The sequence below is a fragment of the Calypte anna genome, chromosome 7 (genome assembly GCF_003957555.1).
Source record: "Calypte anna isolate BGI_N300 chromosome 7, bCalAnn1_v1.p, whole genome shotgun sequence".
Taxonomy (NCBI): Eukaryota; Metazoa; Chordata; class Aves; order Apodiformes; family Trochilidae; genus Calypte; species Calypte anna.
Window position 1 is genome coordinate 5,190,531 of NC_044253.1, and position 20,815 is coordinate 5,211,345.

The 20,815-nt window shown below is 34.5% G+C and overlaps 1 protein-coding gene across 1 annotated transcript in view; it reads left to right on the top strand.

The window, feature by feature from the left end:
• The window catches only part of LRP1B (LDL receptor related protein 1B), a 637,314-nt gene that overhangs the window by 541,759 nt on the left and 74,740 nt on the right, over window positions 1-20,815 (top strand). Inside the window, exons 59-66 of the mRNA XM_030454074.1 lie at window positions 1,002-1,124; window positions 4,705-4,886; window positions 6,765-6,964; window positions 13,334-13,522; window positions 14,285-14,433; window positions 17,439-17,532; window positions 18,931-19,047; window positions 19,207-19,326. Of these exons, the coding sequence (XP_030309934.1) occupies window positions 1,002-1,124; window positions 4,705-4,886; window positions 6,765-6,964; window positions 13,334-13,522; window positions 14,285-14,433; window positions 17,439-17,532; window positions 18,931-19,047; window positions 19,207-19,326 (1,174 nt within the window). The remainder of the gene's footprint in view (window positions 1-1,001; window positions 1,125-4,704; window positions 4,887-6,764; window positions 6,965-13,333; window positions 13,523-14,284; window positions 14,434-17,438; window positions 17,533-18,930; window positions 19,048-19,206; window positions 19,327-20,815) is intronic.

Sequence of the window (20,815 nt, forward strand, 5' to 3'; positions counted from 1 at the left end):
CTAAAAGGAGTGCAGACTCCATCCATCCTTTTTACCACTGCTGCTCCATCTTTGATTGATAACAGCATGATTGTGTGTTAACAATAGCTGTGATTTTACTACATTCCCAGGATGTTAAGCACATTATGGAGCAAGGCTTTCCTGTTCACAGATAAGGAAATAAGAGCCAACATCTGAATACAATACCTCTCTCTCTTACCTGCCATTTGGGATGAAAAGCCATTATTCTGGGACTGCTCTTTCTGACCTATAGGAGAGCCTCAAATGCTATCATCACTCTTTCTTGTAATGTATTGGCTTGGAAATTGGAACCATAGATTTCCAGATGCCTGCTAGATCTTTAACTTCCATACCCTATATATATATACTACCTGTGTGTGTGTATATGAACATATATATGTGTGTATATATATATATATATATACACAGTACTTATAGCACATGTGAATTTAACCCCCCACCCCCTTATACAGGAATTAAAATTAATGCTTTGTTTAACATCACGATTTTGAATTCCTGGTAATTATTAATGAAATGTTTTTATTAAGCAAAGGGGGTTTTTTTCTATTTCTGAGTTTATTGTTATAATATTGTATTTTATAATACAATATTGTTTATTGTTATAATATTGTTATTTTAGTTTGCCAAAACAATACCTAACATAGTAATGAAAAAAAATTTAAAATATTTGCTGTTAAAGTTCATTTTAATAATAGGAAAGAAAACCACAGAAGCTTCACTTATTTTCATAAGTCATCTGTATTTTTGAAATGAGATAGTTCTTTGTCACTGTATTTGCTTCTGTTACAAATTTATCTTATTCTGTTTACAAGTGGTGTATGCAAAAATGAGAGCAATACTTCAAAAATACACAGTCAGTAAAATAAAGCTTTTTGAATAATACATGCAGTGTATTTTACATTCTCAAGGCTGTCAGTTTGTAATCAAACATTTGAATACACAGCCCCCTTTTTTTTTCCCCTATTTTTTTCTGTTTCTAGGGGCTGAACAATGTGATTGCAATAGACTTTGACTATAGAGAAGAGTTCATCTATTGGATTGATTCCAGCAGACCAAATGGCAGTCGCATAAACAGGATGTGTTTAAATGGAAGTGACATCAAGGTAAGTGGTATCAGTAATGTCATGGCTTGAATTAAATTTTTTTAGTATTTTGGAAAATTCTCCTTCATGCTTTTAAGCCAGCTTGGGAGTTTTTTGTATATGCATGCAAACTCAGCAGGAGAAAACAAGTCCTAATGAAACTGAATTGCATTTGTATCTTATTTGAAGTGCAGATAGGGACTAAGAGGGCTGTATTTATAAGCCAAATTCCCTATGATTTAAATGACAGCTAACTAAGTTGACAAGTTAGGGGGGTTTACAGGATGCCAGAGAAAAGAGGTATCATGAAGTGTATGTAAGCTGTGTAAACACTCTGATGTATTAGTTCCTCATATACAATTCCCCATCATCTTCAGTTTCTTGCTGTCTCACCTCCACTACACTGATAGGAAAAACAAATTCAGTGTCTTTGCTGTGAATCATCCAGACTAAAGCTGTGTTCCCATTTCTGCACAGCCTGTCTGGTTTGTCACTGGAGTGTTGGCAGTTCACAAATCCACTGGTAAACACCTTTGTTGAGATACATGAATGTTTTTCCAGGATTTGTGATAAGCAGTAAGGAACAAATGAGCAGAAACACATTGTCTAAATCCTCTTTCCTCATTGTACAACCATCTATTATGCAGAGATTATTGGCACCTTGGTTCTTGGACCAACACATCCTCAGATCACACAGACTTTCATCTTTTTGAGGGTTAAGGTTTTGAACTTGGTGGCATCAGTGAATCTTCTTTCAATCCTTCACACAGAAATAAGTGTTCCTAGAGCTAAAAAAAAATATGGGGATGGCAGTAATTTATGGCACTCTGGTTGTTGAGGTGTAAAACTGAAATCCAGCCTGCACTCCAATGTAATAGTGAATCCCTGCAAAGAATCTTCCTGAAAAAATCAGGAGGCAACCAAGTCAGGGGTTCCCAAATCCATTACCTTGTTGAATCATATTTATTGCCTTTAAACATTTTACAGCCTATTCAGCTTCTTCTCCATTCTGGATGAATTTGTATTTTGCTATTTAGGGAATGTTTTCAGGACTGAGGGTGACCCTAGACTTTTTCTTTATAAGCTTCACTATTTCAAGAACAAAGATTTTTTTCCCCAGTTAAAAATTTGTCGTTGCCAGCTGGAAAAGTACAAAAGACTCCTCTTGCTTTCTAATGAAGCAATAATAATTGCACTTATTAGGGAAAAGTTTCAGAAATTTAAACAATCAATAGAATAAAATTAGGTTTTGGGCATGGAAGGTATTTCTTTTGCTCATTGAGTGTTGTTTGTAGTTTGTAGAATGAGCAGCATCTTGGAGATTTCACTCAAATAGGAAGCCAAATTCAAAGCAAAACTTGAAAATACTTTTTTCAATTTTCATAATATTTTTTTTTCACTGAAAAAGTAAAACTTTCTCCTCTGAAAGCTAAAAATGTGTGAAAAAGTTTATCAGGAATATTATATTGTAACTGTCTCATATTCTGTCCAGACTCTTTTATCCAGTGCCAAATGATAACTTTACGTGCCTGACTTAGATGTTTATCAGTTACTATAGCACATATTTAATAATTGATACTACAAATAATTATTTTCTTGGGAAACCAGTTAAAATTGGGGTTTTTTTGGTCCTGAAAGACAATTTTTATGGTTGACAACCTTGCCCCTTGAAGTATGAATTTGTTATTTGTTCATATTTCTTGTTTTACTATAAGGCAATATACTGTTAGTGCCATACTGGAATATGTTACCTAGGATTTCCCTTTAAGAAGATAGCACCTTTTCAGCATACTAACTTAACTCTTCTGGGCTGGGAAACCCAGTGCCATCTCATTCTTCTTCTGCGTTTGATCATGGAGGAGATTTCTATGCAGCTAGAGCAACAACTTTTCATATAAATGTGTTCAAACATTAAGACAGTGTCTTAGGCATTGTAGATTCAAATGCAGTCTGTTCCTGGAAAATGCTGTAGTGAGCTGGATTGTGTCCAGGACATGTCACAGTGACTGGAATAAGCTTAAACTCATCCTCCAAAGGAAAAGTCACTGGGAGAGAGACTAATTACTAAGGTTGATGTTTTTTGATAGTGTAGCTAAAGCACTAAGTTTGCCACATGATCCGTTTGTACTTGGGATGTCCCACGTTACAGTGCAGCAGTAGCTGCAGCTACACATTTATAAAACAGTGGAGCTGGTAGTGCTGAGGTATTAGAAAAGAAAATATTTCATTCATATTAAAAAATGGTGCATGCCTGGATTTAATTTTAAAAGATTTTATAAGGTGATAAATAATGTAATAACCCTAAAGGGTGCTTTTACATATTCATAAGTATAAAATTGATTTGAAGTATCTCACAGTATCCTTTCTTATCTTGAAGGCTTTTCAGTATCTCCAAATGGTAAATAAAATTAAAACTAAGACATGCAGTTATCCATTATCAGGTTTGGGTGTAAAGTTTATACTCTTATTACACATCCTTATAGTGGTTAAAATGGCAATGAATGAGAACATACATTGCAGTAATAAACCCATTATTACTAGTTAAGTCATTCAAATATTTTCAAGTGCTTCTCTCTCTGAAATCTTTTTTTTTTTCCCCCCTTAAATTTGTTACAGAGACCTTATCAGGACCTAATCAGGAATAGAATAGGTCAGAATAGACCTTATCAGGGATAGAATTTTTAAGCCCAGAAGTTGGGCTTTAATGATTGGGAATATTGAAATGTCACTCAGCACTTAACATGAGGTACTCCCAGCTGAGCAAGACAGAGCCACACAATCATTCTGGGCTGGAATCATCTCTGTCTGGAGACCTTTGTTCAAGTCCCAGAATTTTTCAAGTCATCAAAAACCTTGGCAATATCTCATCCCCCTCAGGAGAGGGGAGGATTTCTAGTAGTCACTAAATCACTTCTCTCCCTTTAGTTTATTCCTTAATAATGTCATTTGCAATTTGGAAATCTAAGGAGTTTTTAGAAAGCTCCTCTCTTTTTTGCTACATGAATGTTGGGAATTAGAGCACAGGGTTTGTTTTCCAACTTTTTCTGTTTGCCTGAGTTGAGTGATCTGTCATGATGACACATGGCACCTCTGTGATATTAAAATGAAATATATGCCAGCATAGAGCTGAGAGGGAACTAGTGAGCTAATAAGTAGGCATGTTTGAGGTCATGCTACCAGGAGGGAAGCCTCATCTCCATTCTGTTCTGTGAAAAACAAACAGAGTAGTAAAAGAAAAAAAAAGTCTTTTTTCTTAACTTTTTTTAATTAGAAAAAAAAAGACAATGAGAAACTTGAGACAAAATGGAAAGATACAAAGTTCTTAAAAGTCAGTAAATAACCCAGGGAAGCTGGACATTTGGTATTTGCTACATCGTTCTACTCTCCATTCTCCCTTCCTATAAGGGATGTTTCCTTAGTTACTTAAAAAAGTATCAATACTTCAGAAGTGTCTTTTTTTTTTTTCCACAAGGAATAATACCTATTTTTCACGTCGTTTGTGTGTCATCTATCCAACCTCCCAATATTCTGGTATTTTTTAACTCTTGAACTCTTGTTCCAGTATTTAGATGAATAATTTCTGTCATCCTTGCTTTTCTAGGTAGTCCACAATACAGCTGTTCCCAATGCACTGGCTGTTGACTGGATTGGGAAGAATCTCTATTGGTCTGATACTGAAAAGAGAATTATTGAGGTGTCTAAACTCAATGGCTTATACCCCACTGTCCTTGTGAGCAAAAGGGTGAAGTTTCCCAGAGATCTGTCCATAGATCCTCAAGCTGGGTATGAGCAACTCTTTTGCCACTAATCATATTTAATTCTAATTTTAAATTTGAATATTTTAGATGAAAACAGACGATAGGAAGCACTAATTAGTTTTTTATTATCTGACTTTCAGCTACACTGGATATCAGTAGTCTAAAATGCATTACCAATGCTTATTATCTCATCGTTACATATCAAATTGGTATAATAGAAAGATGAATGCAGGTACTAAACTATGTTTTGTTATATTTACTACTCTGTCAATGTTTTCTTTTTAAAAGGAGGAAAGCAGATATTTCAAAAATATCCCTATTTTTTTTTTTTTAAAGTCTGTTACTAAATAACTAAGTTTGTATTAGGTGGGAAGCAATTCTTCTTCCTATGTTTACTGTACTTTACAATGTTTACCACATATTTGAAGACTTTTTTTCTGATAGGTTTTGGATATTAATCTAAGGGTAAAAAAGTTTGATCCCACATAATTTGAAGCAACCTTTTGCCTTTTCTAATATTTTGATTAAGATTTTTATTTTCACACAAGTCTAATAACTGGACTTATTAATTAATAGGCTATATTCTGTTAAGGGTTTTTTTTAGGATAATCAGTCTCTAACTTTCTGAGGAATTAGAAATGATTCAGCATGCTTGAAAAATTTATTTCAACAGTACTGCTAAGTGAGAAAACCTATTTAAAGTAATTTCACTCATACCTTTAATTGCTAATTTAATTATTTCATTACTTATATTATGCTTATTAGTATTTCTCTCAGCTTTTTACTATTATCTGCCTCTCAAGTGTCAGTGACAGCAGGAAGTGTTGAGGCCAAGTTTATTTTTTTAAAATAACAAATACATTTGTTTATTTTAAAATGGAGAACTGATGAGAATGAAGAATGTGTTTGCATTTCAAAGGTATTGATTGAAATAATATTAATTTTATTTTCTTGCAAATGAAAAATGCTGAATCAGCTTCATTGCTGATGCCATGCAACAGGATTTTCATGTTTCCAAAGAAGTTTTCTCTTTGATCCAATGGAGAAAATTCCCTTTCTCTACTGTTTATTTGGAGCAGTCTCAGTGCCAACATATTGCACCTGTGTTTTGTAGGATACCTGGAGATGCTCTTAAAGCCACTATATTCTCTTGCCCAGGAATACTTTTCCAGGTGGCTATAAAGAATATGAGCTGCACCTGGATTTTTGAGATCCTGCCCCAAACCTGTAGACTAAAGGCGTATCAGCTGCTCCAGATGGAAAGATCTGCCTTGAACTTCTAAGTAATGGCATAAAACACTAGCAATATGCATCCATCTACTGAATAATAGGATTTTTTTTTTAAGAACATGCTCTGTGTTGTGGCTGAATAGCAGATTGAGGAGAAAACTGCCCCTCAAGCTTCCAGCACTTTTTCACAGTACTTAGTTTTAATTTCTTTGTGTAAGAAACTTTTCTGCTGCCTTGGAACTGGTATTTCTTACTGTAATTTTCACCATATTACTATTAAAAACACAAGAAGATTTTGTAATATGTGCTAAAACATAGTAACTGTAATGCAATATTTGTCAGAAGTTTCATAGTGAGCCCATTTTTGGAGGATTCTAGATTCACAATGTCTAATCCAGTCAGTACTTCAAACTCTTAAGTAAGGAATTTAAATGCACTTTTTAGTGGTTCAGAATGAATTTGATGAAATGGCAACACATGAGGACTCTGCTATCCAAACCCTTTGCATTTATCACAGTCCTTTACAGACAGCTCTATAAAATCCCAAAAACCTCTCTGAAAAATATTTAAAAAATAAGAGTTATAGAATAATTACTGGTTTATTCTCAACATCTATAAATTGTTACTATTTTTGCCTCTCTAAACAAAGCAGCTGTTGCATTTTGTTTTGTAGATACTTGTACTGGATTGATTGCTGTGAGTATCCCCACATTGGCCGTGTTGGTATGGATGGCTCCAGTCAAACAGTTGTCATAGAAACACAGATATCTAGACCTATGGCTCTTACAATAGATTATGTCAACCATAGACTCTATTGGGCTGATGAGAACCATATTGAGTTTTCTGACATGGATGGATCTCACAGGCATAAAGGTTGGTAAACAGCTTTTTTTAATTATTTTTAGTTTGGGTTTTTTTGCTGTTCAGTTTTTTTTTAAATGGAAGATGCTTTGCATGTCATGTGTAATTATGTAAAAACTTAAAAAATGTTTACAACCTTTATACAACCCTTATTGATAGTTGTTCTTCTTTTAATCAATACCTTAAAAGTTTTAGTTTGCATTCCTTCACTGCTATGAGGGATTTTTAAAGACACAACAACACACGCCCAAGGAAAAAATAAAATCAAACTCTTGGAGCACACTCTGCTGTCAGGGCCTGGTCAGTCAATTCTCTGCTCTAACATATATTCAGAGCAACGTGCTCTCAACCAAGTTACAAAGAGAGTGTAATAGGCTACTACAAGTAGTAAGGGTTGTGTTCTGTGTGCCTCTACTCCAGCCTTAGGGAGCTGGGAATTACCCTTCAGTCAGCTCTGCATGAAGCAATAAGGAAACCACTACTAAAAATGCAACTGGGGGCTTTCCTCTTAGACAAATAAAATAACAACTTTTGAAATACTTATTAAATGAAGTAATCTTTATCCTTTTGTTCTGCTTTTCACCTGAAAAATAATTAAAAACTCTTATCTTTTACCTATAAAAAGAATTTTGCACTATGATGAATGGTTCTCATATTCCAAATGTTATAATTAAAGATCTTTGACTTTGTACATATGAAATACTTGGTATTGATGTAAATGAATTGAATTTAGTTGTGAGTGAAAATTTAGGAAACTTTCTTTTATATATAAAGAAGTCAAATATCTGAGGCAAACTCCAAAAGTGATGGTCTGAAAACCTACTATCATGCTACTTTTGGAAGTATAGATGATATATAAAGCAGTCAAGCAATAAGAAACTTTTTCTTTGGGAGAAAGATCCTGAGGTATTTAAATTATGTGGGATAAAATTATTTTCTCCTTAGCTAATGTTGTTTGGCAATTTCTGTTGTCAGGAGCTTCACTCAAGGTAATCATCAAACTGAAATCAAGTTGTAGAAAAGTTTCTGTGGCTTTAGCAAAGAAGTAATAGAATTCTTGGTGTCTGAAACAGATCGAACATGTCTGTAGGTGCTCCTGAGGGTGCTTTGGGAATTTTTTCACATCTTACTTAATGATCAATTTGTCTTTAATCAGAATCTTTTCCCTGACTCTTCCCTTCTATAGGAACAAATATCTTGCATATCTTCATATTTCAGCACAAGAACATAAAATTTAACCATTCCAAAAATAATTTTCTTAGTGAGGGAAACTCGAGCAAGTTCAGATATTGGGTTTTAAGGGAGGTAAAACACTGATCTCTTCCAGCCTTGTGATGTGAGAAACTGTAATTTATGTTGATAAGCACTTAGATCAGTTTCAAATCTTGGGATAACTGTTTCTTCAGAAGGTATTGTTCACATGGATTTTGTGGTCCATTTTCCTTTGTCATTTTGAGACACTTTGGATTGTCAGAGTTAAGCAAGGGATGGGTGAGTGGATGGTGTGTTTTCAAATGGAGATGAATAAAGGCTCAGGTATGATGACCATAAAATATATACCCATGGAGCAGAGAAAAAAATCCAAATGGGAATTATGTGAGGGCTTCAATCTGAAGTCCAAGTCATCATAGACTAGGTATTTTTTTACCCTTTTCTGTGACCTTTGAGGATAAGGCTAGATTGCTGTGTGGGGTTTTTTTCTGACACTATTGTTGGGGGATCTTAAATTATCTGTTACAAAATGCAACAGAAAATGCCACAGACCCAACAAATGCCTTGTCAGGATGGGTGGATCCTATATTGTCAAGAAATATTTGTGAATGGAATAGATTGCAGTAGGTATTTCCTAAGGACAAAAAGAACAATCTTAAGCTAATTATGAACGTGCTGTATGTTAAATCATACAATTTGTTCAGTGCTGTGGAGAAAGCTTACATGGATTTTGGAGATTCAGATCTGAGTGTTAACTCTTTGGGAACAAATTGGGGTATTTTTTTCTGTTCTTATAAAACTTAAAATATTTTTTAGGAAGCTAAAACAACTGCTGCTTTTCACTTGCAACATTCCTCTGTGTTTCAGTAGAGAAACTGGCTTTTAGAATTGTCCAGGGAGGCCTAATAAGAACTTTGAAAACATGTGAACTAGGACAGAAATCTTGCAGTACTTGGGAGCTCTTCTTGGCACTGGAGGCAGCAATGACCTTGCTTATCTATTTGAAGTTTTCTGCTTGATTCTGTGAACTGTCCTTAGAGCTCATCCAATTCAGCATTCACAAATGTTATGTGCACTATATGATTAAGCAAGCATTGAGGCACTAATCTGGCTAAGCACTAAGCTGGTTTATTTCTGTGAGCTTTAAGAAAAAAAAAACAAAAAAACAAATCAACATCCATTTAAGAATTTGTCAGACTCCAGAGCTGCCTTTGGTCCCCATTGCCCAAAGGAGATGGGGGTTTGGCAGTTCCCTGGGTATCTTTGTGCCTCATGCAGATTTTCCTATACTTCAGAGCTCTTAAAAACCAGAGGTGAAAAGAGTGAAAAGATTTTCCCTTTTCCCTCTTTGAAGGTGTGGATTTCATTATAATGAAAGTATAAAAAGAGAATCTGATATCCAGTTTAGAACAAAGAGCTCAAACTCTGTTCTTTGTTCTATGCTCTAAAAACAAAAGTTGAGCTCTTTGTTGCTTCACTTGCAGGAGCATGAAAAGCAATGAAAAAGTATTGGACCTGAAATAAATTGAGTTTTCATAAATTACTTTTTTAGCTGAAATATAATTAACAGAAATAAACTTTTATATAGTGTCTCAATTTGAAAAAAAACCTTTTTAATCAGAATTGGCTGCTATCTGTGCATTTACAGACTTCATGTATATATATGCAAGATTTAAAGTGTCAAGTCTAAGAGGCTTTGGAGATTATAACCTTTTTTCATATTTGGCACCTGCAACAGAAAAATAGGTAATTTTAAGGACTTTGTAGGTGGTCTCTGTAATTTTGAAAATTAATTAAAGAATCTATGAAACTCATTGGCACACTGAGGAATTCTACTTGAGTACTGACTTGCATATATCTGAAAACAACTTAATCACTGCAGTGACAGAATGCTGCTCTGTGCTACTGTGGTGTAGCTGACATAAACTGCAAACCATGAAATTAAAAAAGCAATAAAACATGTTAAAGTGGGACAATAAAAGATTTCAGTCCTAGACTTGATCAACTGACTGTATAGGCAGAGATTTGAAACTGCACTTCTCTCTTCTTGTGGCATCATGGTAAGTCATTTGTGATAGCTTTAATACCACAGATATATTTGTGCCTTCATATGTTTAATTTTGTCCTTTTTTTGTGATAGCAGTTATGAGATTTATAACAATTTCTATGTGAGTTTATTGTACTCAGAGATTCAGTTTTCACTCTCAGTTACATTTTTTACTTCATTTTTCCAGGTAATTGTAGGACTTGTATCTTCCATACTTGACCCAGCATAGATGTGTGATGTATACTTTGTGTTTTCCAAAAGAAATATGTATGGATGCACATGTTGCTATTAAAAATCTCAGTAATATCACCCAGAAGTGATTGTTTTTCTGTGAAACATTATTTCAGTTACTGTGATTAATGTATTTATTATCTTAAAAGAATTTTTTTTTCTCTTCATTGAGTTTGGCCTATTTGGTGTTTTAAACAAAGTATTCATTGAGTAAAATTAATAGTGATTATAAAATGTCTCATTTTTTTAAAAAATAGTGTTTTAATGAAACATACTTAAATTTAATTACATCTATCAAAATCACATGCTTTTTCACAAGCTTAATAGACATAATAAAATTTGTTCATTTAATTGTCTAAGTACTTCAAGTCATTTTCAAAAGGAGCAAGTATCAAGAAGAAGTACTGTACAGAAATAAAACATTTTTAAAATTAAATGTATCTCAAATAGGTTATAAGTAAAAAACAGGAATATATGTAAGGGAGTTGAAAAGATAACAGGATGGGACAGTAGTTTCAGCATGAGAGGAGATGAAAAATTTTCAAGTTTTTTTTATTTTGTAGGTAAAATGCTATTTTCTTACTGTTATTCTTCTTGATGCAGATATATATATCTGTTTTCATTTGGTCAAGATGTCAGTAGACTATTTTATTTGAGCTTCAGATAATAATGAATTGCAAAATAATGTTGCCTTTTTTGTAAGATTTTAATAACAATGTAAAGTTTTTAATGAGAATTCTTCATCTGAGAAGAAAAGATATTACTTATACTTTTGTATAAGTGTTTTGAGATATAAATTAGATTTCAGTTTACTTCAAACTCAATTTTTGAAGCTTTCATGGAGGCTATAGGGTGACATTCTTATGAGAAACACTAAAAGGAAAAAAATAAACCTATTGCTTGCATAGTTAATTCTGGAGAGTAATGCTAAGTGAGTGCAGTTCCCATGGCTCTGTGTTAAAATAAGACTGTTTAAATTCCCCATGAATTTGCTGAAGGAGATCTAACCCTCATGTTGGTGTAATTAAACTTTTTTATTTAACAAAATATATTCCTTTCCTACTAATGGATCCTCAGGTAGATTTGATTCAACGTTTCCAAGGAGGTGATGTAGGGGAAGCAGTTAGCACTAACAGGCCTTTAGTTTGAATTTGTAGAAAATAGTCCATTTTCACACTCCCTGGCAAGGAGAGAGGAGCAGTCAGTCTTTCTTTCCTTATTTAAAGCTTTGATTCACCCCAGGATGTGTGCTGGGAGGTTTAATAGTTATTATTGCAAGGCAGAACTTGCCTGCGTCGTTTCTCAAGAGGTAGCTCAGTAAGGCAGCAGTATTAAAGAAGAAGTTGAAGGAAAGACTGAAGAAAGCAAGTGGGTGTTTCTCCAACCATAAATATTTTTCATAAATCAATAGCTGTCACCACCTGAAATTTTGGAAAGCTTGAGACACCGATGTCCTCAAAGGCAAAGAATAAAGAGTGTGAAGGACTGGTTTGCTGTTCCATCAGAAAAGGGTTTTGTCTTCATTTTAGAGTTGATGCCAACTCTAGATTTTATAAGCTATTACATGTCAACAGTTCTGACAAACAGTCTTTGTAATATACTAAAAGATAAAGTAAAGAAAAATAATATTCAGCTATGGTAGGTCTCTCAAACAGTGACGTAAATCAGAATTAGCTGCCACTGAGTGCTTGTTTTCAGAAATTTCTCAGTCTTTACAGATAGATCAACTGGAATATAATACATCAAAGTTTTATAGGCAGGTTAGAAGACTTTTATAAAATTTTATTATAACTTATAACAAATTGTATATTTTATCACCACTTTAGAATATTTTAAGAAGTATTTGCATCTATTTATATACTTACTTTCTATGTGGTTTACATTACATATATTTTTATTTTTTTATTGATTTGGACTATTTTATTTAACATGGACCATTCCTTGCTTCCTTGATTACTTTTTTCTTATAACTTTCTCTAAGTGCTATGGTCTAAACAGAATACATATAACTTTTACAGCAATAAGCAGTTTCTGAAAAATTTATGCTAAGTGTTACTTAATGAAAAGCTGACTTTAATGCAGAAGCCCATTAAAAATTGCTCAGAACTAGTGGCAGGCTGAACTACAACCCAGCCCTAATCTGTGAGTGTTTAAATCATTAACAGTTTCACCTTTGGAATTTTATCTGGGAACAATGGTAAATTCAGTTTTTCAGAGCAGATGCATCACTCCTACTTCTTTTACACAACATAAAAAAGAGAGTATAATAAGACTTTATAATATTTCTTACATTGTGTTTGATGCCATAGGTTGGGTAGTGCTTCAAACCCAGAAGTGTTTCTTTGACAGGGTATGCACGTGCACAGATCCAGATGAATTAATAATGAAAGGATAACATCTATTTAATGCAATTTTTTTTTTCCTCATTGTATTGTCAGTATATTTTGTCAAAATAAAATACTTTTAATTACTTTGAAGGGTGTTAAACACAGTGTATCTGGCAATATACACTTAACATTTGGGATGTTTTCTAATAATTTTTACTCTCCTGAGACAGCTTTGTGTAAGGAGTAGGTTAAGTTATATTGTGCTATATACTACTTTAAAACTTAGCATATCATTGGTTCAGAATCTCAAGGAGATTTTTGTTAACTGAAATTCTTTCATTTCCTTAACACTGATGGGGCCAACTAATTCTAAGCAAGCAGAGCTCATACCCCATCCATCTTTCTCCTAACTGGTAATAAGGAACCCTCTAGGCTTGACATAATGTCATGACAATTATTGGGAAGACATTATACAGCAGTTGTATCTGTCAGCTGGTGCAATATGGAATATTTTAACTGGCAGGCTTCCAAGTGAATGTTAATCATGAGCATCTCTTCTTACAGTCCCTAATCAAGACATTCAGGGGGTGATTGCCCTAACATTGTTTGAAGACTACATCTACTGGACAGATGGGAAAACCAAATCACTCAGCCGTGCCCACAAAACCTCTGGATCAGACAGACTGTCACTGATTAACTCCTGGCATACCATAACAGACATCCAGGTGTACCATTCCTACAGGCAGCCTGATGGTAATTGTTCTTTCTATGCTTTCCATGCAGCACACTGATGTATTGCACTTAGGAGCCAGTTGCTGATTTAATTAAAGCTCGTTAATCCGCCGTGATTTATTTTTATTTCTGTTTTGTTTCAAATTCCCATTTTTAAATACAAATCCGTGATTATGTTCTAAGTATATCTATTATAATAAAATAAATTAAGTGTATCTTGTTCATTTGGGTGCCTAAAAATTAACCCAGATTCAGACTGGAAGTACAGAACTGTTAAGCTGCATTACAGTAGGAGTTACCAGTTATCAAGATGGGAACAGATGTGTCATGAAAACACTTAATCTAATTATTTGAAAAGTAAGAGAGTATTCATACAGACAAATGCTATTTACTAAGAAACTTGGACTGAGGGAGTGATAGAGAATGTAGGTGTCGTGAGTGTGTCTGATCTCATGTCCCTTTATTTGAGTTATAGTTCAATTCCATTTGGCACTTGACCTAGATAATTTTTTGTCTCATTATTTAAAAAAAATTTTTTTAAGTGGGGTTTTTTCTTTGTCTCAGTCTTTCAATATTGGATCTACATCCATAGTAGTAGCTAATTTTTGCATACAAAAGACTAGCTTAAAAGCAAAAGGAAAAGTTTGCCTCATGGATTTTTGATTTGAGCTGTTCCACTGTAAGAATAGTTTGTGTGATGCATTTTTCTTCCTCTATAAAGCAGAGACCCTGAAACATACTGAAGTTTTAGCCTCTGACATCCTTTTTATACTCTGTCCACAGTGTCTAAACATCTTTGCACAGTGAACAATGGTGGTTGCAGTCACTTGTGCCTCCTGGCCCCTAACAAGCTGTACACTTGTGCCTGTCCCACCAACTTCTACCTTGCTGCAGATAACAAGACCTGCTTATCAAACTGCACTGCCAGCCAGGTAAGTGCAAAGGTGCCAGCAGGAAGGGCACGTGAGAATTATATTGACTCTTTTTCCACCTCTTTTTAACCACTGAATCCTGGTGCCCATGAAATGTGGAAGCATCAGTCAAAGAAGCTGAAGACAAAGGAACTCATGGGTGCATTTGAAGCATTTCGTCTTCAAGGCTGTTAGGTGAAAATAGACTTGCAAATGCTTTTTTCCCAGAGATTGCAGAGCTTGTTCCTTTTCAAATGTGGATGATTCTGGCAATCACTAGAACAAATACAGCTACTAAACCCATAAAAATTGCTTTGGAAAAAACATTTATATAAAGTACGAAGCATAACAGTACAAATTGGGGATATTCATGCATGAACCACCCATGAACTTTACATTAATACAGGAAACTGAGCTCAATCCAGTTACCTAGGAAGAATGACACTTAAAACAATTCCTCTGAAATGTAAATGGTAGAATATGCCATTAATTAACAGTTGCATCAGTTAAAACTTTGGGTTCTCAATGGGAGGGGGATTTTGTATTCTTGCACTAAATATTTAGTTATTTTTTTATTAAAATATAATGTAGATTAATTAGAACATACTGACTTTTTTAAAAGAACCACTTTAATGAAAGTCTTTGGAGTGTTCTACCCAATTAGTTGGGTGATGGCAGTAGTGCATATGGCTTTTAAAGTCTTTCTAGTCCAGTTTTTGTAGTTGTCCAATTTTATGTGTGCTAATGACCTCTTCCAACGTTCTACATCATGATGCATTTTGTCTGTGCTCATTAAGGAAAAGGTTTTACTCTTAATTATTAGGGAAAAGTGATTGTCTTAATAAATGATGTACAGTTTCTTTCCAGTAATAGTGTTATTTAAGAAACCTTCCCACTGTCCTCCTCTGTTCCCTTAAGGTAGTATTTTGTCTGTGATTTTGCTTTATTCATTGAATCCTTTCTATTGAAATTGTTTGCTTGTTGCTTCCCATTAAGTGATGTACAATAAAAAAGTGTAAAACATTTGTAAATGAGGAGTTTCTTACCCATTTTTTCTCTGAGCTTTTCAAATTTGTTAGTTTAAAAAAAACAGCACTTTTTTTCTTTTTTCTTTAAATTTTCTTTGGATGTTACTGGAAGCTTATTCCCTAGTGAATTTATATGCTAACAGCTGATTGAATAGAGCCATTATCAACTGGTAGTGTGAATTGAAGGACAGCATCACATCTTAGATCCTCCAGTAGCAGTATTTTGTCAGTTTTTGATTCCATGGGAGGGAGAGAGAGTAGGGTTAAAAGGAAGCTTCTTTAGACAGTTATAACTTGAAATTGGTAATTAGTAATTTTCTTCCAATTTTGGAATCTATTTACTGTTTGACAGTTCATCAGTCTGATGGCATCAGATGTAGAGATCAGTGGCAAAAATATATTTTGCTGATCAAGATTTTCAGATGATGCTGTACAATCTTTGCTGTTCCTATGGTGCTCTTGATGACATATTCACTGTTGACTGTGTCTGAGGACAAGTGCCTGGGTGGCTGGTTTTACATCTCTGTCTTTTGATGCTATTCTGATGTGAAAAATTAGATTTAGATATAAACAACAAAATAGTGTATGTATAAAATCCATCAGATACCAGAGCACTAAACTTCAAGTTGTTCTGTGACTCCCAAGTTCAGAAGGCAGCATAAGCATTTTCCTGCGGAGCATAACAGCACCTAAGAATTGGTACCCACATCCTGGAGTTAAATCTGTAATGTCATTTTAACAGCCTGAAGTCCCTTGTGGTCAGCAGAGCATGGCTGGCCCCTCAAATAATTAGCAAAGTAACTCAAATAATTTAGCAAATAGAGAATAGTAAGATTGAGAATTGTCTGAGTGTTTGTTTCCTACATTTGGAAGCCTTCTGCTGGGCTACTCTGAGATGCAAACCTTTCTGGAACAGTTTGGCAGGTGGGAATAGGTCCCTTTCAAGCCCAGGATGTTATACAGCATTTCCCTCCATGGAGTACAGGAATGAGGTACCTGCAGCTGTAGGGTCAACTACATAAATGGCTGGGAAACCCTACATTTTCTTTGCAGAAAAGATAAAATCGAGCTGATGCACCGAACTTTGTATAATTTTTAAATAGGGCTTTATTGAATGATCAATGATTTTTAAAATGTCAAGAAATGAAAACATATGCCTAGTCACAGAAAGTCAAAAGCCTTGGGCTTCCAGACCTGTTGGTTTCTTTCCTTTCTGTTCTCTTACAGACACCAGGGGGGAAACATTTCTTAAAAGTTGCTGATAATCTATCTAAATCTTTCTCCCCACCGTTAGCCATGTAAGCACTGTGACCTCTGATCTTAGGTGGAGCCCTAGAAGATTGAACTGAGTATTTATTACTCTTTTCTTTTGTTTGCCTTCCTCTTTCAATCAGAACAAAGGTACAATGTTGCCTGAACTCAGAGTAAAGGCACTGCCAGGGTCTTACAAAGGATTTTTCTTTTTTTCACAAATATTTCGTCCTTTTGAAAGGTTACAGGCCAGGCTTCTGGTTTTCTCATTTAATTCAGACAATACAAGGAATACTGTATACAAGCACAACACTGCACGTTAAGCCCCTTTTCTGTAACTGTGGGTGGTTTTATTTAGCTGGAAAAAGGATATAAAGTCTGCATCAATAGCTTCCAATGACTGTTTAAGGACTGAAGTGGCTTTTATAAATAAGATTTTAAAGGATCAAATCATGTAGCAAATGCAATGAGTGGTTCCTACCAGGGGCACTATGCATCAGTGTATCAATTATTGCTGAAACTACAATGATTCATATTGGTGGCAGTCTCAGTGCAAAACATCTCTGAATAAAAAGAAAAATTTTAAAATAAGTTTTATAACATTATGAGCCAGAGTTGATTAATGGTACGATGACTCAAGCAATGAATCAAGTTTTTCATAAACTGTACTTTTCTCTTTGAAAAGAAAGAAGGAAATATTCATAGCAAAGTTGATTTTTTTTTTCCCCTCTTTCCTTTCTTTTACAGTTCCGTTGCAAAACTGACAAATGTATTCCATTTTGGTGGAAATGTGACACTGTTGATGACTGTGGAGATGGCTCTGATGAGCCCGAGGAATGCCGTAAGTGGATTCTCAATTTGAAACTCCCTTTTGACAGTAGAGCCCAAACCAAATGCAATGCTTCATGGATGTTTGGAAGGGGCTGTTTGGTTTTTATTGGCTTTTTTTTTTTTTTTTAAGGTTTTGTTTGCAGCACTGTTTTATTTTCCTGGGTCACTGTCAGATTTACAAAGGGTGCTGGCTTTTGTTTTTCAGCATTTCAGATTTTCCTTATCTCATGTCTTCTAAGGTCTTTGGGAATTCATGTTTTTCATGTTTTAAACCTTTTACTTTAATCTTAATTTCTGAGGTCACTCATTTACATATACAAAGAAAAAATTCTGCCAGATTATTTAGTTTATTTTTGCATATAACAGAAATGTGGAATTCTAATCTCATTTCTTGATGTTTCATTGCAATTAGATTTTTAGCTACGTGTTATTACTTAGTTCAATTTCCTGAAGAGCAACCATGTTCCCCACGTGAATCTTACTAAGAATATGTGCATTTTTCACAATATTTTTTATATAAATACTTTGTTGTTTTGTAAGTACTGCCAGAGAGAAGTTTGGAAAGCTAAATTTCATCGTTCCAGTCTGAATATTTTTCATGCATCCTGGGTAGCTTTGACACCTTATCCTGAAGATACATAGTACAAATAGTAGGTTACCATAGTACTCACCTACTGAATTGTAGACAACTGCAAGTCTGTTCTGATGGTATTTTATTATGTCAAAGGCTTGTTGCTGTGATATCAGCTGACTGCAAGTTTATTTGTTAGAAAAGCCCCTTTTATTGGACTGGATTTGTAAACAGAAATCAATCTCTGTTGATGATCCCAGTCACTGAATATGTTAATAATACTATGGTAATCTATAGAAGTCAGACAATTGTTTTGGTTTTTTGTTTTGTTTTCCTGCAGAGGTCTTTAAAGCAATTTTTAATATGTGTAATCATACTACAAAAGATGACATTTTAATCTACTCTGGATTAATAGAGAATATTACTCTAGAAGTGCATAACTACTCAGTCACTCAGTTGGCAGTGGGTATGAGAAGGAACAGTGTTAGAACTTTCATGGGAAATGGAATTTGTTTCCAAATAGTGAGTTTCTTTGATGCAGACTTGAGCTGAAGTGTGTATATCCTAAATTGAAAGTCTTTGAGCTAATAGTAAGCATGAGCCTTTAGAAGGTTGTACTCTCTCATTAGTAAGATTTAAGCATAGTTACAAAATTAAAAATCTTAGTCTTTGAAATTAATTTTGCATTTAGTGTTCATTTTAGTTACTAAGATCTACTCAGACTGAGATTCTACAGGCAAGGTTTATAAGTTCTTTTGTCCATAGAGCAAGCACAGCAGTATTGATACTTCAGCAATTCCCCTGATAGTATTGATAAGCTGTGTTCTTTTTTTGCAGCTGAATTCAGATGTCAGCCAGGACGTTTTCAGTGTGGAACTGGACTTTGTGCTCTTCCAGCCTTTATCTGTGATGGAGAGAATGATTGTGGGGACAACTCAGATGAATTGAACTGTGGTAAGTGGTCGTATATATATATCATAGACTTCAGAAAGATGCTAAACTGATTTAAATGCCATGCCTTAAATTTTGAAAGGAAACTCATTTATATTTTTAAATCGTTAAAACTTGAGCTATTAATCTTTTAATTTGATATTTTATGTTTTTAACTCACAGACACACACGTGTGCCTGTCAGGCCAGTTCAAGTGCACAAAGAATCAGAAGTGTATTCCAATAAATCTGAGGTGCAATGGACAGGATGACTGTGGTGATGAAGAAGATGAAAGAGACTGTCGTAAGTTTTGTTCAGAGAATTTCACTCTCAGAATTGCAGCTGATCTTAAACAGGAAACCAAAGTAAAATACTGTAAGCCCCCTTTTTGTAAAATAAATTAAAGAACATGTGAAACAGGTAATTCATGGGCTGGTTTAATGTACAATGCTTTGCCTACAAGAGAATAAACTAAAATGCCATTTATTAACTTCAAGTTTTAAAGTCATTGCAATGAAAAGGGGGGGTAAACAATTAATTTCAAACATTTAATTGGGTTTCTGACTTAGGCTGAAACATTCACTTTACTCTTAACCACCTCACAAATTACTCATCTTCTTGAGGCTTTCATCTGTCATGCCTTGCAGCAATGTATTTCAATGGAAAAAGATATTTTTCTTTGTCTTTTATTGCAAAAGATGGAGATCCTTTCTCTGTGGACTTTTCTACTTTTTCTGTTCCCTTTCCTCTGGGAACTTCTTTATTAATTTGCCTGTGTAATTTGATTTCCATTTACTCAGCTTTTAATACATCTTACTTAAATTCATTCCCACTCCTGGAGACAGAGAAAATATTTTCAGGTTTAGAATCAAAATTTATTTAAGAACTTGTGTCTTTGATCATTTTTTGATTAAAATAATGGTGCTGTCTTGAAATGCTTCACTATCCTTCACTCAATTCATTAATTAGATCTACTACTGATCTAAGATATTTATTCCTATTTTCTGAATTAGCTTTCTTGAAGTTTTTATATGCTGCCTTTCTGCAAAGATGTCCAAAGGAAGGCTTGTTAAGGACTTAAATGTTTTGTTAGTGGCCCTGTTTAATGGCTGACTTCCAAACAGCTCAACAGAGCTGTTGTAGCTTCTACCAGACAATATCATATATTTCTTTAAAAACTAAATGGGCCCAGGTAAAGTCCTGTGGAAAATAAGGGAGATCTGCACATGGAGTATGGAAGGTTCCCAAAACCTTGAGGTGTAGCTACAGAAGTGAAATAAAATCAGAGCAGCAGAGTCTGTGGGAGAGGGAAAGTCAGGATCAGTGGTGATGGAGTTGAAAAATTCCAAGGGCTTAGTGGGGGTGGGATGGTCTGTGAGACATGAAAAAAGCTTCTGACTTGTCTGAAACTCAGCCATCAACCCACCTGCAAAGACCCTGTGAGGAGTAAAGGAGGTTACTGATACACATTTTTTATTTATGTTCTGTCTTACCAAGACTTTATTAGCTTCTCTCTTAAGAAATGTAAGTGTGCTAGTTTTAATAAAACCTCATTTGTGGCTTCTGAAAACTCTTTAGTTTGGGAATTTGGGGAGATGACAAATAGGGGAGGTTTAAGTAGGACCTGGGCTCCTGTCACAAGACAGATGAGATTATCTGTTTTGTTCTAATTTCACTGGACCAAGATCTGTGGAATATAGAGCTTTTTTACAGCTCTACCAGTGTTTTTTTCTTGCTTTTAATTTTTTCTTTTTTTTTTTTTTTTTTTTTTTTTTAATATTTCAAGTGACCT